General features: G+C 44.0%; 1 protein-coding gene across 1 annotated transcript; it reads right to left on the reverse strand.

The window, feature by feature from the left end:
• Positions 1-353: 353 nt before the first annotated feature.
• Positions 354-17,158, reverse strand: ZDHHC15 (zinc finger DHHC-type palmitoyltransferase 15). The gene is made up of 12 exons (XM_041484666.1): positions 17,041-17,158; positions 14,206-14,232; positions 12,008-12,102; positions 11,217-11,337; positions 10,136-10,205; positions 9,737-9,769; positions 8,535-8,655; positions 7,262-7,394; positions 5,900-6,026; positions 5,237-5,346; positions 4,020-4,100; positions 354-3,047 (listed from the first exon to the last, which is right to left on the reverse strand). The coding sequence occupies exons 1-11, from the start codon at positions 17,156-17,158 to the stop codon at positions 4,057-4,059; spliced, it is 999 nt and encodes a 332-aa protein (XP_041340600.1). The 3' UTR covers positions 354-3,047; positions 4,020-4,056.
• Positions 17,159-17,161: the final 3 nt, after the last annotated feature.

The following is a 17,161-nucleotide window of genomic DNA, read 5'->3' on the forward strand; positions in this document are numbered from 1 at the left end:
ACCAGCACAGGCAGTGTAAGATACTCACAGGATGAGCTGGCACCACTGGCCAGCTCCCAGAGCTGCAGTATCCTTGGTGTTGATGAGACTTGGGGCATGAATCCCACTCCTGGAATGCTGGGATGGAGAGTGCAGGCAGGGCAGGTAGGGGAGAGGTTTGATGATAAAGCCCTTACAGTCAGTGATGATGGTGGAGAGCCTCTGGATGAGGATCAGGGCATGGAAAACAAAGGAGGAGCTGCAGTGGGTTACCTCTGAAGAGCCATTTGCAGGTTAAAAAAAACCTATCACACACTGGGCTGAATATTCTCTCTTTTGTCACCTGCAGCATTGACCACAACAGCCTGAGGAACTGTTTTCCAGTGCATTTACTCAGCATAAAAAGGACAAAGGCCAGAGGTAAAATAAGGATATCACCTTCAGTGAGCAGAAGGGAACAAAATGGAGCTGCTCACTCAGACATGTGGGTTTTTCCCATTTTGTTCTGCCTCATTTTACACAGCTTTTGGTTTGTTTCACATTTCATTGAGCTTTCCAGCATCTGATGTGTGGATATTGAGAAGTGGCTCTGAAGTGATAAACTTTGTGTTGCTTCTACCTGGACAAGAGTTTGTTACAACCACGGGAGGCTGAGCTGCTTTGAAGGAAAGGGAAGAGATAACCATAATTAATTACAAGAAAGGTGACTGAATAAAAGTTACTTGGAAATGTTTAAAACCCTTTCTCAATCTGAGCTTGGTACCATCACAAAGATATCTGCCTTAGTATTAGATGACAAAATCTGATTTTCTGTACTCCCTAATGAGCAGTGCAGCAGCAGGAGCAGGCAGGGGAGCTCCTGCACAGCTCTGCTGCTGCTGCCTGGCACAGAAACAACTCAAATAATGGCAGGGCTGTAACCAGAGCCAAACCCAGGAGGGGAACAAGGACCTGCTCAGAAAACTCCTCTAAATCCACACAAGCTCTGTAAATTCACACAAAAAACCCTCCTGCAAATCCACACAAGCTCTGTAAATTCACACAAAAAACCCCTCCTGCAAATCCACACAAACACTTCAGCTGGCAGGATGAAACAGAAAGTCACCAAATCACCTTCCTGGTTTTAGATACACGGAATTTAAAGTTTTTAAAGGCACAAATAGCACCTCTGTAGGTGCTAAATTCTGGCTGTGTTTAGCTGCCATCATCCTCTCAAGCTCCCCCTCCAGAGCACATTTTGCCAGGAACGAGGGGATTAATTCAGCTGCCACCTTGCATCACACACAGCACAAGGTCCAACACCAGATTTACATTAGAAATGCAGCTTTAGATTGACAGGAAAAACCCTTCCAGCACTCAGCAGCCATTTGGTGACAGAGCCACTCAACAGATGGGGCTCAGGTGTCTGAAGCTGGAACATTTTCAGTGTTCAGGGCCACCCTGAGGAGAGACACAAACCCACAGGAGCCTGGGCCAGCCCAGCATGGCCCCTCACAGCCAAATTCAGCAGTGAGACATCGCAGGGAGATCAGCACTGCCTGCTCCACACAAACTGCACAGGCTGAGGAACAAAATTCCTGCCCACAGGGCACGGATCAGCCAGGAGTGAAACACTTTCTCTTAGGGAAGGAACCTCTGCAAAGCTCTCCTGGCTCACAAACACATTCCCTGTGGCAGCAGCAGCAGAGGAACAGAGGAAAAAGGGGTTTAGTCTGTAGCAAAAACTCCATCTCCATATTCACTCATCAGCTCCTTTCTGCTGGCATTCACAGCTGCTCCTGTAGTCACTGCCAACAACAGTGGGCTGATAAACACAAAAATGGGATAGAAAATGGTACTAAATGATCTTAGAGGCAGTACACCAATACTTTTAGCATGCACCTAATTCAAATAAGAATGATGGACTGGGCTGAATCATGCAGATTTAAAAAAAAAGGACTCAGGTCTAGAAAAATATCCATAATCCAGCCAGCCAAGTCTCAGTTCCATTCCCCAGAACAAAAACAGGGATACACCTCTTTGACTGTAAATGCAGTAAAATGCATAAACAAATCTGATCACCTCGTAGTGCAGAAACCCCTGAAGCCAGTCAGTGCACTGAGCTGGGAAGAAGTCTGAAAAAATTCAATACACCAATTGTGTCTTCAGCAATTTGGGGTTCAGGCCACCCCTGTGGAGTGCAAACTCCAAACATGACTCTTGGAGCCAAGCTTTCAGTGCATGTTTTGAATTCACATCTTCCTTTCTGACTCCATGAACACACAAATCTCCATCAAACACTGATCCAGGAATGAGATGATATTTTAACCCTAGGAATTAATGCAAACTGGACTGTCTGAAGTTCCCTTTTGCATTTTAGGAGCCTGCAAGTGGGATGCAAGAGCACTAAAACCCAAACTCAAGGAAAATAACACCCCCTAAAAATGCTTTAAAAAACCTATGGCCACAATATTCTTGAATCTTGATACTGGCAATGTGAATATTTTATTTTCACTCACAGCTGCACATGTACATGTGCATGTTCAGCACTTTTGCTTTCAACACTCTTACATTCAGCTACCAATTTAGTGCCAGCTTTAACTGGGTCTGTCTTGCATTGAGCTGAACTCACTCAGAATTTAAATACATTAGAAAATGCCACTTGTCAGAGAAGGTTGGAGAATCAGCCTCAAAATAAATAACCATCCCCAAGAATATTATGGCTTGGAAAAATTTCAAGAGCTTGAGTCCCTGATGTTTGCAAAATGAAAAGGCCTTCGGAAACGCACTCGCATCAACATTTTTACCCATTTTGAATAAAAAATATAGAGTATTTATAAAATAAAGAGAGCAGGCCAAAGAAGATTGGCCACAATCACTCTGTAAAATTGTTCTGTTAACTCCGTAACTTAAATTTATAAAGCCTTGGGACATCTGGACAGCAGGATTCCTGGAGAAGCACTCTGGAATGCAGATTCCCATCAGACAATACTTCAGGATGTTTTCTCATCTTGAAGATCCGCCTGTTTTCTGCCCCTCAAAACTGAAGTCCTTGCCAAGAGAAGGGATGTTGGCTCCTGAGAGGAAAGCTGAAATTTAAAGAAATACAATTGTGCAACCATAGCAATGCTGTTATGAGGGACTGAGGGCTGATCTGGGCTTTGGGAGTCATTTTAAAGCCATGAAGAACAACAGGAGAAAGCTGATTTTGCCTGCCCTGCTGGGATGGCAGGATGCAGCCCTCGGTGCTGACAGAAAAACACTCTGGGGTTTTTCTTAGTGAACAAGGTAGACTCCTACACCGTGCCCACTGGCAGCAGCGTGGAGGGGCCCTGTCTGCCAGGGGAGCCAGGCAGGGATTGCAGTGCTCTGCCCCTCCACAGTTACTGACTGCCTTGGAACTGAGAGGGGCAAACTCCACCTGCAGTGGGACAGCAGGGATGCTGCTGGAATCTGGGTCAGTTCCATTCCCCAGGGACAACAGGACACTGTGCCCTCCTCACTGCCTGCAGCTCCTGGGGCAGGATGTGTGTGGAGCATCTCCCCTGTTCTCGGAGCAGGAGGCAGAGCAGGGAATGTTCTGGAAGCAGCACCTGCCCCAGCTGGTGTTAGCTCTTGTGGGACCCACCTTTCCCAGGGGGAGAGAAAGCCTGGAGAAGAGTGACAGCTGATGTGACATTACAAGGCATTTCCTTGTACCCCCAGCTGCAACTTGGCTGTGCTCAGCTTCAGTTCAACACCTCACCTGCACCTTCCCACACCTCCCATGATCCCAGAATTTCCATTCTGTCTGTCATGGAACTCCACTGTCCAAGTCATGTTTTCCAGAGGAGCTGCAGGATCGGTGTTGTCCCCTTCACAGAGTGCTGGTGGCTCTGGTGTCACCTGTGCCACACCCAGCCCAGGGCTCTGAGAGCCTCTGCCTCCCTTCAGGGCCCCTTGAACAAGGGATTTCTGGGCAAGCTGGAGAAATATTTTTCTGCTAAAGCCCAAGCCTTTTCAACATTACCTCCCCACTCCCTGCAGAGCACTGGTTTTGAGGGAAATAAAGAAAGAAATACCTTTCTGATCCAGCTTTACACCACTGTTTTCACACTGCTATGTCTCCCTTTCTATGGCAAGGGATGAAGCTTCACCAGAACCTGTGAAAAGCAAAGCAGTTAGAGGCAAATAAATCTGGTTTTCTCGCTGAGAATACAAATTTCACTAAGCATGGGGTTGTGTTTTTAAGGATAATTACAAACAAAAATAGACAAGCACTTGTCTCAGAGAACTGAGCAGCTGTTTTAAACTGAGATTACTCTATTATTGGCTTTATTTCATAACCAAGTCACAAGCTTTAAAGTCACAAAGACAAATAAAGGTCTTGCAGTTTTAATGGAACATTTCAGGTCTTTCTGGTTAGACATTTTTACTGGTTTACCTCTGTTGTGTAAGAGAGAATCTGAATATTTCAGTTGAAAGGGCCCACAGTGATTATCCAGTTCAACTGCCTGGAAATGTCAGTTATTTTATAAGCTCTATAAATCAGAAGACTTCATATAAGCTCCAGACCATAGTCTGGGGTCTGATCTAGCCAAAAATCACCTCACTGCCACCATTTTCATATTGAAGAATTAATTACTGATTCAGAGAATTTAAAGTTTGTAAAAATTGGAAGAAGCTCTGACTCATTCCTACAGGAGTTATTTTAAACATCATTAAAAATTCACAGAAATACAATAGTTTACTATTTTTAAAGCACATTTTGTTGGTTTTAAAACTCACTTGTGTTACCTTGTGTAAGTACCAAAATGTATAGAACCAACCAGGGAGAGGAGGTAAATTTACTCTGGAAATAAAGCTGGACAAAGTACAAAGCAGCTTCCTAAATGTATCCCTGAACTCAGATGTTTGCATGCCTGATTTCACACACTGTCATAGGATAAATACACTTAAAAAAAATCTAAACATTCTCCTTCTTGCAGGCACACTTTACATCCCAAATAACTGGGCTGCATGCAGCAACATTTACATGTAAACACTCTCAGTTTGTGGCAACTTCAGTTTCTCTAACCCTTGAAACATCTTTTAAGTTCATTCACCTGCAAGTAGAAAGTCATTAAAAAAAAAAAGAAAGAATTGTTTCCAAAGCAGAGCTTATTTTCAGTCTGTGCTCATTAATCAAGTCCCAGCTGCCCAGAGACTTAACCAACACAGTTTTTTTTATTTGATTAGCTCTTATAGTTCATTTATTGGCCACTGTAGGTCAGGACAACTAATTTCACTAATTCCTTACCCTGAGGCTCTTCATCTATTCCATCCTCTTCCCACTGTTCCTCATTTGTCAGGAGAGGGTTCCGAGCTTCACTCAAGGCTCTCATTGGGAAAAAATGTCCATCCCCCTGGCTGCATGGGAAAAGGCAGAGGGACACTGCAAAAGCAGCAAGTGACTCTAAAAGATGACAATTTCTCTACATTTTTTCTGCAAAGATTTCTGTTGCCAGTATTTTCCACGTTTATTTAATATCATCTTTAAGCTTGAAAAGCACCACGTTTATCTTTCATTTTGGTTCTCCATTTTTTCAAGGTCTCTGGAGTACCAAAGTTGAAACTTGTGGCCTGGAATCCAGTAATTTTTAGCAGAAGGTAAATGTGCTAATTTGATCAAGTAATTTGAATACAGAAAAAAAGCCCTGGAAAAATTAACTTCTGGGCAGTTAGAAGTGACAAGGGAACTAAGGAAAACATTTATGAAAACTAAGCAAATAGGTATAAATGTTATCAATTTATCCCACTGATTCTTCAGGGCAGAAATCTCACTTGTGTTTGAGTGACACCCAACAGAAAATGGCCCCACTCTTATTGGAAGACACATAAAACCCCCACTTTCCTGTGACCTAAGCCTGTACACAAAATGTGAAAAACTGTAATTATATCAGCTTTTAGCAGGGTCACTTACCTAGAGGCAATAGGCAGCAACCAGAGCTTTTTTTCTTCCCCAAACACTTGCTGGAGATTCTTCACAAAGCCAAGATTGAATCCATTTTTATCTGGGCCATTTTGAAACACTGGAGCTGAGAAAGCCTCTGCAAACAGAGGTGGTTTCAGTGGAAAAAAAATGAAAATCAATGGCAAACACTCTGAAACAGGGTTGTGCATCTTGTAACCATCTAAAGCCAATGTGATTTAACAGATTATAGAGATACAGCACTACAGTTTCAAAATAATGGCTTTCCCATTTTGCAAAGCCTGTAAAGACCTTCCAGCTGAAGGCAGGAATTTGGTTGTGCAACTGAACCTAGAGAACAGTCAAACCAACCCACAAGGAGTTGTTTCATCCAGAGAATGGAGTTAAAAGATCTTCCTGTGGGACTTTATGAAATTCAGAGAGTAAAAGATTCTAGGTAACAAACTCTGCAGGATGAAGTAGGTTGGTGTTCAGTGCATATTCCAGAAGTGGCACTGCAGATTTAAATCACCTCATTCGTTAATGTTAGAATGAACAAGCACTAGGGACAAACAAATGCAAATATACTCCAGGTTCTGGTGGGGCATAAAATTAAGAAAAGAAAGGAGAGAAGAACCTGGAGTGCCTTAGGAACAGTTTGATCTCCCCTCTCAGCTGCTGCACAGGTCTGATGTTTTGGGATAGATGAGCTTCAGTGCCCCATGAAATGATTTTTGAAGTAATAACTTGATAAAATCAGAATATTTGCTCTCTCTTGAGAGTGTCTGTTTTGTTACAAAACTTTATCCCAAAAGCTTTGTAAGTTGAACACTTTTCTAAGGAAAAGCAAAGAAACTTTGACAAAATGATACCATTTTAGACTATAATTTAATAGTCTAAAATAGACTATTAATTTATTTTAATAATTTAATAGTCTATTTTTAATTTCTTTAATTTTACAGTCACTACTTCTTTGCTTTTATCAGTAAAGATTGCCTTTATCACTGTGTTTCCCAAGCTCACCAAGCTGATTGGGGAGCACCTCAGTACAGGAATAATCCATTATTCCTGAAAAGCTGCACTCATGTCACAGCAAATGCAGTTTTATATACGCTTAACACTTTTATAATTGGACTTCTACACTTTAAGGCTCTGGTTTCCCTAAAAAAGCTTTTGTCACACCAGCTAATAAATGCAGCTCATTTGCAGAGACAAATTTCTGCAGCTTGTACCAAGACCTTAAATCTTCCTCCCCTCAAACACTGGCAGGAATGTACAGAAATAGAACAAATGCCTTTTTTTTTCTTCTCTTTTTTTTCTTCTTACAGCACCTTTGGTGTGTCTTACTAGAAGGAAGAGACAGAAGAGCCTTACCTAGAGTAGATCTGTTCCTGCTGACGAGCCAGCAGTGGTAGCCAAACAGAAACATGAGGCTCACAAAGAACATGATTGCCACAAAGAGAAGGAAAAGGATGTGAAATTTGGAACGTCCATTGGTCAGCTCACCCTGGAAAGGAAAGCAACACAGAACAAGTGATGGGAAAAAATTAAAGATGGAAATTATTTGTACTTAGAAATATAACTCTAAAACTCCTATTGGGAGTTCTTAAACTTTTACAGAAAAAAGTGAACATTACTATATAAAGCAAAAAGAGACAAAGAAATGAATGTGGTTCATTTCCCCTCCTGTACCACAGCACAAAGTGTAGGGGGTGTTATTAACCCCTGGTATGGCTCCGAGCCAGCCCACCACAGCTGCCCAGTGTGTGTGGGAAATGAGCAGGCAGAAGCTCTTGAAGCCCTGTTTAAGTTCTGCTGAGTTTCCTGTGCATACATTAAAATTCTGCACCTTACTCAAAGTAAGCCCAGAGAAACCTGCCCTCCACATCTGCAGCTACTGGGGAGTGTTAGAACTCAGCATAAATTGATGGGGAAAGTCTAAAAGCCAAGTGGGACATTCCAAGGAGAAGAAAGGCTCCTTTCCCTCTACAGCAGAAGAGCCAGGTGCCAGAGGTGCCCAGCAGGGACACAGGCAGGCTCTGGGGACCTCCTGGGCTCAGGGTTGTGCCTTGCTGAGTGTGGGGAACAATTAGTACACAGCAAAGGTACTTAAACACAAACATACACAGTTACTGAGCAGAGGGGACAGAAACAGAGACCAAGGGCCAGTGTCTTACAGGAGCTGTCAGCTGGCCTCACTTGCATAGAAGCAATCAGCAGTAACTGAATAAAATCCTCCTTTGGGCCGCTATTTTTAAATTGAGAAAGGAGGCCTATGGGAATTAGAAAATGAACAACGGTTTTTGACCCGATTTTTCTTTTCATAGTAAAATATGCACAAATCATTGCCAGGACTTTACACATCAATGCCAAACTTCCCAAGGGACACCCATGCAAACACAAGGACAGGGAAGGGATAGAGCCCCTCTGCCAGAAAAAAATCTACAGTCTGAAATTCTGAAGGCTGCTTGCTTCTTGCTTTGTGCATTTGGGACATCTAACAGGAGGTGGACTCCCAAAGGGCCCAGGAAACACCTCCCAGGAAAATGCAGCCCCTCCACTGCCTGACAGCAACAAAAGCACCAAGAGTCTCTAAAGCCCACGAGACTGACAGGAGATGAAAAAGGAACCGGATTTCATGACTTACTGTCCAATACTTAATGAAATACTTGAAGACTGTTGCAGCAATATACAAGCAATACAACAAAGAATAGGCTAAGAACAGTAGAAAGAATTTGTAGTTAGAAAATCCAATGCAGTTATTCACCCTGGAGGACAAAAGCAAAGTTGAAATCAGGATTGGTGCAGCACACAGTGGTTGTCACACAAAGAGCACGATCGGTTTCGAGGGGTTTGAAACCCCTGATCACACAACCCAATTTGCCAATGCGCAGCTCCCCTTAGCGGCCGAAAGGGAACAGAGCTGATGGCTCTGCTTTTCCCTCCAACCCTTCCTGTGGCCGAGCAGAAGCGCAGTTCAGATTTTTGGAATTGGTTCAAGGCTGGTACCACAGGTAAATGGGTCACAGAGGCAGCAGCTCCTTCCTCCTGTCTGGCTCTTGTCTGCCAAGGAAATCAGAGCCGGGAGTTCTGCGCTGCTTTATTCCTTTGCAAACCTCAGGAGCCACCTCACCCCTGCCTGTTTGCTTACATACAGCCCAGTTAACCCCACACTTGGTTAGAATTCTCCATGCACAGGACAACTCTAGAAAGGAACACGGGGATAAAAAAACCCCAGTGGGTGTTTGTGTCAGAACTCAGGTTTGGAAAACCCTCTCCAATTTTGATCACCAGGAAGGTTCAGGTAGGGAAATGTTTGTGTTGCTTCTGAATTCTTAAATCTTCCTTTTTTTTTTTTCTTTTTTTTTTTCCAAAAAAAGGAAGAGTTTAAGAAATTTAGTGGCAGCAATTCTGAAAGGTGTAAAGCTCAATTATTCCATGCAGCTTTCTGCAGACTGTCTCTGACCAGCATCAGTTCAGAAACAATCCATATGCAAATGTTGTTATTGGAAGCACCCCAAGTGCAGCTGAAACACTAAGAGAGCCCAAAGGAAAGGCTAAGCTGGAGTTTCTTTCAAATTTGAATAATAGTTAATGAGTGAATTAGCAGTTGAGGTTTAAATTTTATCAATATAATAGCATTCTTACACATGGGTTATGGAGTGAACATGAATGATTTGCTAAGATTTAATTTCAGGCAAGTTCAAAGTGCAATTATTTTATAAGTTTCCCAAACTAAAGAGATGGATGGCCTAAAATGTGAGAGGAATACAGACATGAGGGGTTTACAGAAATATATCTAAGTAGTCTTTCCTTTCAGAAAACCACAAACCAGTATCTAGGACATACCATGGACAGTGATGATCCATTTTTAGCACACACCTGCAAAAGGACAAAAAAGAAAAATGGAAGATTTTTAATTGGTACTTCATTACCAACTGCAGATCAACAGCAAAACTTTGATTTTTGTGAGGTTTCTACACAATAGATACTAAAAATGATGCTGTCTCTAAGTTTTTTAAGGTAGATATAATTTTAGGATGGTATATTTCTTAGTGTTTGAAGACCAACCAATGTCCTTGGTCCTTGTGTAGAGACATGAGAATGATTTCTGCCCTAGAGCAGAAGAGCTGCAGCTGTGACAGAGACCCTGGGGAACATTTTTGTGTAAAAAGACACATGAAGGAACAGCCCACTCCCAAAGCCTTGTGGTGACTGCACTTGGGTGAAGGGCAACCCATGACTTACATGGCACAAACAGAGCAATGGTGACAACGGTCAGGTTTGATCAGCTGGCATCTGTCACAGAACCGAATCCCTGGAATCAGAGACAAATTAACACAAAACAATGGGAAAGTGCTCTTTTTTTCATGTGCTAGTTGATACTGTGCTCATTTCCTAACTATTCTTCTTTTCTCTATCACTTCAGCAGGTGACCTGGTGTTTGCTGCAGGTCACAATCAGGTAAGCAACACTCATAATTCTGATGAAGACTTGCAGGTAGTGCAACAATCAGTGAAAGCATAAAATCCTAGAACCATGGAATGCTTTGGGTTGGCAGGGACTCTAAAGTTCATCTCATTCCACCCCCTGCCATGGGCAGGGACACCTCCCACTGTCCCAGGGTGCTCCAAGCCTGTCCAACCTGGCCTTGGACACTTGCAGGGATCCATGGGCAGCCACAGCTCCTCTTCGAACCTGAGCCAGGGCCTCACCACCCTCACAGGAAGGAATTCCTTCCTAACATCTATCCCAAACCTACTCTAACCCATACAGCCAGCTCAAAAGTGACAAACCAAAGTTGCACACTTGCCTCCACATTTACTCAGACTACCTAAACTTCATTTTGATAATTCCCTATTTATTCCAGTTCTCTACTTCAAAATTCTTTGGCTTGCCTGACAGAAACGAGCAGGTCAGAGCCTCCAATATGTACACAGATTTCTTTAAGCTGTGAAGGGAGTGCTGCAGGCATTTAATCACTGAACATAATCCAGAAAACTGGTCACAGAAATATGTCCTGCATCCCTAAGCCAGACTCCATTTTAAGTAAAAATTACGACAGTTTTGATTATTCTATTGCTATTTCTAAATACAGACAGCACATGTGGGCTTTTGGACTGTAAATCCAAAGGGATTTTGCTCCTCAAAGGTAGCACCTGGAACTGCACTAAATGAGAGGGTTCAAGGCTTTTCCTGTTTTCCATGTGAGCAAGGGAGAGCAGGAGTCAGTGGGTGCCTGGGAATGCTGCTGGTCAGCAGGATCCTCTGGGTGCCAGCCTGTGCTGCTGGTGTGTGTGGGTGGATCCGGGCTCGGTGCTGGGCTGACCTCCGTTCCCTGTCCTCGTGTACACCGGCAGCTTCCTGGCGATCTCGGCGAGGATCTGCCGCTGCACCTCGGGCCTCTCCTCGTTCTCGTAGCGCTCCTGGTCAGCGTAGGACATGTGGAACTGCAAGCAGAAGGCACCAAGGAGCACTCACCCACGGGCAGCACAGAGCGTGCCAAATACAGGTGAGCTTGGAAACGTTTTTGCCTCCCGCTCCTGAGATTAATGCAGTGGGAGAATGTGGTTGTTAGGAAGACAAAGGGAGGCAGTGAGTGCTGGAGAGCCAGAACACTGAGAGACACAGCAATAAGAAATGAAACAGTGAAATTAAGGCTCATAAAACAACTTATTAGAATTGCTCCTATTGCTGCCCTAGATGAATACCATTACTGACCTTTGTAACATATTCAGCACCTCTCTAGTGAGCAAGAACCTTTATATTTTAAAATTTTTAAAACCGGGATTAGTTGTTATTTATAAATTTACATTCTTGTAATCAGGATCAGAGCAAGGCTGAGTATATTTGGAGTGCTGCACAAATATTGACCTCATTTTGTTGCCTCAATCTGAGTGTTTTATTAGTATTTCATAGAGAGGTAAAACAAAATGTGAAAAAAAAAAATTTAATCTACTTATCCAAGCAACATGACAAGGTAAATATTTGGTTGAAAATAATTAAAACACATTTGCCTCTCACTGTCCTCTTCAGATCAACTAGACTGAAGGATGTTTGATTTCTCTTTAACATCTGTGCTTTTGTTCTGCAAGGAATGAAAGGTGTTGTCTCTCTTACCTTTTTGCCTGGTTGTATTGGGAGAGTGAAAACAGACTTCCAATATGTCCACACAAAGAGCACAAAGAGAATATGGAATACTACAAGATAGGCCACTAAAAACAAAACAAGAAAAGAAAAAAAACAGAAAAGAGTAATGACTTCTTAAGCAAAGGTTTCATCCACAATGGGCATAATTCAAATTTTTCACAACAATGTCAAAAAAAAAGAAGAAGAAGGGAAAAGACAGATGTCCATCCAGTGCCACACATTATTGCAGTCCAGCTAAAATTCATGGCTGAGGGTCAGCAGCTCCAGAGCTCAGGAGTGACCAGCCTCAGATCCTCCCTGCTCCCATTCTGTGGGAGAGGAAGATGCAGCTGTCAGAAAATTGTCCCACAGGGCAGGTGACAACCTTTATCCCTGGGAATGACAGGACTCCTGTCTCTTCCCCACATCCCAGGCACAAGCCCAGCAGATCTGGCAGGTGCTGAGCACTGTAAAGGTGAATTTTGCACCTCCCAGTATTGGGGTTTAGTTGTTACTAAAAGCAGTGTGAAGCAGAGTGGGCACTGTCCAACCCTGCACCATGTTCTTCTTGTGAGAGCAGAGAGAAATAATATGAGCTTTACATCACCAGAAAAAGCCAAATTTCTTATTAAACATCTTTTACATTTGCCACAGTTGATACAATAAATCAGGAAAACTTCCCTGAATTTGAGCAAAATAGGGCTTGTGATTACTGAGGAAGAATTGCAAACCAGCCCATGTCAGACCAGTCAGTTCAATGTGCAAACCTGATTCCAGAGCCTTGGGCATTAGCAGGCATTCCACGGACAGGGAGCCAAAGGAGCTGTCCTTCAGCTGCACAGACTATTTGCCATTTCTTTAACACTCAACTCACTAAGATATTATCAAAGTTACAAGATGGTTTTATTTAAACACATCATTTCATTGCAGTAACAATCTTGTTTCCCCATTTCATTTAAGCTTCAAATTCTAGAAAATAAGATTAAAATAACTAGCTGGAAAGAGAAATCTAAAATTCAAACACTTCTTAACTATGTCAAAACACTTCTCTTCCTGTGTGAAAATTGGTAAAAAAGGCCAAATGCATCAGTGAGACTTTCTAATGAGACGGCAAATGATGGGACACATCTCACAAGGATGTGATGGACTGTGGGAAGGAGCTGTGAATCACAGCGAAGTCATTCTCATGCTCCAAGCTGGTTTGAGATGTTACCCTCACACTACAGGTGGAGCTGAGCCATTTTTAATTAATATGAAGGGAGATAAATCTTGCAACAGGTTTAATTTTGTTGATCAGCCTAGCAGCACATTAGAGGAAGCTGACCTGGAGATGCACTAACAGATTAGGCAACAATTAACTTTCTTCTGCAGAGTAGTCATTAACATCCTGCTTTCTGCAGTTTCTCTGTAGCAATTTCAAACGCTAGAACTGTTCTATAGGGGAAAGAGAATTTACTGGATGCAGCAATCTGGAGAATCTTTAAATGTCAGCTGGCACTGCTCTTCATGGAACAGCTTACACTACACCTACTTCTGTCCTTCATAACCCCTGAAGAAGAAAGTCACCAGGAGAACACCTGGACTAGCCAAAAGCATCCAAAACACCTCCAGGAAAGAAGGAGAAAAATATTAAAATATCCTCTGACTCCTTATTCTTAGAACATGGCTATTATCTCCACCAACACACTGGTCTGAAGAGTGTCATTGAGCAATCCTACTGTGCTGTGACTCAGGATCTGTTAGTGGGCACCAGAACTGAGAGAGAAAACTTAGCAAAAATAGCTTTCACTGAAAGATCAAACGGAACAGTGGAAAAAGCCAGGTGGGCTGCAGATAGGAACTAGTATTTTCTGTTTGGCTTGTAAAATCAGCTCTGGAAATGTGAAAGGGAAAGGGAGAAGAGGGGTGTGGGTGTGCACAGACACACACAGCTCTTCCTGAAAGAGTCAGAGGGATCAGAGCCTTTCCATGTCCTGCCCAGACTGTGATTAGACAGAGCATTTATTTCCCGGTGCACCCAGGAGGTGCAGCATGCTGAGTACCTCAGGAGGGTGCAATTACAGGGAGGAGACACTGAAAGAGGATGTACCTTTAAAAAAATGACAGCAAATATTTCTGATATCTCAGCCAGAACATTTGTGAGTCCTTTTACACGAGGGTTGCACGGCAAATAATAAATTATCACATACCTTTCTCCACAGGGTTGCTCACAGTCACTGGAAAAGAAAAAAAACACGTGTCCACAGAGGAAATATGAATCCCAGAGAAGTTTGTGACAATTAACATTTCTATGTGAAATACAGCCATTTTAGGAAAAATGTTCAAATTCAAGAGGCAAAGAGAGAGCCCACAGCTCAGCATCAAACCAAAAGCATCTGTAACAACTCTTCTTCACTCACGCACACACCCACAGCAAGATGTTCACTCACTCTTACTTGTGCTGTTTTCCCTGCCTATAAAATTATAAAAATGTATATTTTGCACTAGTAATATGATAAAAGCAATCCTCCTGTGACAGTGAGAAGATCACCAGGGCTCCTCTAGCACCTGTATCTCTGCATTTACCACATACTTGCAGCTGCTTTCTACTGGTCTCCAGGTGGTCTTGACCCTCCACTGTAAGCACTGTCCCAAAGCATTTCTGCATCAGCAGGATTAAAAAGTTATAAATTTCTCAGCTTTGGCCAAGTCAGCAACTGCAGTGACTTCATTGTTTTTACACTACCTACCAGCAGAAATTTTACAACCCCTTCTTACTGCACCACAATGAGGGAAAAGCCCCTACTAACAGAAGCCCTCTGAGCAAGCAGCAAAAGGTGCATTGTTCAATGTAGAGACTATTTGAAAATCTATCCATTACCTTAAAAGCCAGCATCCAAGTTTAACAGAAGAGACAAGGACAGCTTTCTTGAACTGCAAACAGGGAGTTCTGTGATGTTTTGATAGAGCATTGCTTGGAAGACAAAGCTTTGTGTCACACAGCAATGTAGATGAAAAAAGAAACTGAATCTGTGCTGTGGCTCTGCTTGCTCAATTTCAGGTAAACAAGACTGTTAGGAAAACTTTAGTTTTTCCTTTGCTTTGCTGCCAATCAAGCTATGATGAGTTTTCACAAGCACTGCCTGGCTCCCTCCTGACCACACCTGCAGCAGGACCTGGTTAAGGATTTACCTGAGACAAGAGCACAAACACAACAATATAAAAGGTTCTGTGGCAGGATCATTGTTGGCACCGTGGTAGCAACCACCAGCCAAACAAGAACTGAGGTTCCTCCTGTGACTCACTGGGCACCCCAGCACTGAGAGCTCAAAGCCAGCAGCAGGAGAGGCCTCCCAGACATCACCCCCACAGCACTTCCAGTGCTCGGCACAGCTGAAAATGCAAACCAAGATTCCAGACAAAGCATTCACTATTTACAGGCTCCCAGCAGCTGAGAAGAGGCAGCCAGCTCAGCAAGCCTTGCTGGGTTGGAAATGAGGAGAGAGACAACATTCTCCTTGGCAAGTAACAGCACAGGCCAACAGTTCATGCTCAAATCCTGAAATAATTCAATCATTTCAGCTTCTGTGTAGATAAACTCCTCCACACACAAATAAAAGAAATGAGAGAGAAATGGGGCAAAAAACCCAGGTGGGTGTGGGCAAATGAATGAATTTAAGCTGTGATTCCACACAGCAAGCTGAGCTCCTGCCAGCTGAACCAGCACTTGCAGAGCAGCACAGCCCCAGTCCAAACCTCACTCAAATCACCTGAGCCTCCTCCAGCAGCTGCACTGAGACCTGGGATCAGCCCGTGCTCAGTATTACTGAATTTGCACAGCACACCTCAAAAGACTGTCAGAGTTTCAGGAAAATACTCCACATTTTTTCTCACATGTTCTAATGACAGTTCCATGCACCTCAGAGATATCATCCTATGTGAATTCTTGAAAGAAACAGCCCACAGTCTCAGAGATGGGATAAATGTGATGAAGTGTTTGGGGGCTTTGCCAAGTTGCTGATTAAAACAGACCAAAGAAGCTGCATTTCATTCTAGCTCCCATGGAGAAAAAAACAGCAGGTCTCACTGCACTGCCAGCCCTAACAAACACCTGATTTACTGTGCAGCACCAGAAGGCAGCTCCTGCCCCAGGAACAGCTCAGACTGTCCTTTCTGGGACCGCTGGTTTTGTTTGTCTGCCTCACTCTGTCGTGTGGAGTCACGGCTCCTCCTCACAGTTTCACAAATCCAAGCTTCCAGCTCTTCTCTCCACCAGAGCTGCCAACTCTTTTTTTCCAAAAGCACACTAAACCAGAAATAACAAACATGAGAAAGTTTGCAATTTACTATATAGTTAAATTGCTACATTAAATATACAATTACTAGTCAGCATAAAACTTCCTCTTCTAAAATGCAGTGTTTTCTGTGCTACTGTAACAACTCCACGCCTGAGTGTGATCCCATGTAACCTATTTCTTTCCTTTTCAGAATACAAACACAAAACGATTGTGAGGCAGGGCACAGACTGATGTTTGTTACTGTTTAGCTCATAAATCACAGCTGGACGTTATCAAATCACAACAACGCTGCCTTTCAGGGTGGGATCACTGTCCCGCCCTCTCAAACGCCACCTCCCCTGGCAGGGACACAGAGCACGGGCTCACGAGTGACAAACAGCACCGGAGCCCGCAGCAGCGCGGCCGGGCACCAGCCCTGCGGGAAACAGGGCAGCACGCCCTAAACCCCCATTAATCCCGAGCAGGACCCGACCCGTACTGAAGTGTCTGTCCCTGCGCACGGATCGCTGCCGGGCGCGGGGCCCCGGGACACCGCGGGCACGGGAGGAGGAGGAGAGCGAGGAGGAAGTGGAGAAGGCGAGGAAGAGGAGGAGGAGGGAAACAGGAAGAGGAGAAGGAGGAGGAAGATGAGAGGGAGAAGGGGAATGGCCGAAGCCCCCGGCCCGCCGCGCCCCCCGCCCGCAGCTCCTCGGGGGCCGAGGCGCGGCCCGGGGCGGGCGGGCCCCGCTGGGCGCGGGCGGCGCTCACCGAGGCAGAGCTCGCAGACGTATCCGTAGTAGGACCAGAGCAGGAGCAGCGCGATGAGCAGCACGGGCAGCCAGGCGAAGGCGCGGCGGCAGCAGCGCAGCCCCCGCCACAGCGCCATCCC

The sequence above is a fragment of the Pyrgilauda ruficollis genome, unplaced genomic scaffold (genome assembly GCF_017590135.1).
Source record: "Pyrgilauda ruficollis isolate IOZ18807 unplaced genomic scaffold, ASM1759013v1 scaffold67, whole genome shotgun sequence".
In the NCBI taxonomy this organism is placed as follows: domain Eukaryota; kingdom Metazoa; phylum Chordata; class Aves; order Passeriformes; family Passeridae; genus Pyrgilauda; species Pyrgilauda ruficollis.

Bases quoted from the DNA above. Each gene is read 5' to 3' on its own strand.
- ZDHHC15 (XM_041484666.1), bottom strand. From the start codon at position 17,158: ATGGCGCTGTGGCGGGGGCTGCGCTGCTGCCGCCGCGCCTTCGCCTGG. The intron at 8,656-9,736 runs GTATGTCCTAGA...TTTGTCCTCCAG, and splicing joins ATGGATCATCACTGTCCATG to GGTGAATAACTGCATTGGAT. The intron at 4,101-5,236 runs GTAAGGAATTAG...TGCTTTTCACAG, and splicing joins AATAGATGAAGAGCCTCAGG to GTTCTGGTGAAGCTTCATCC.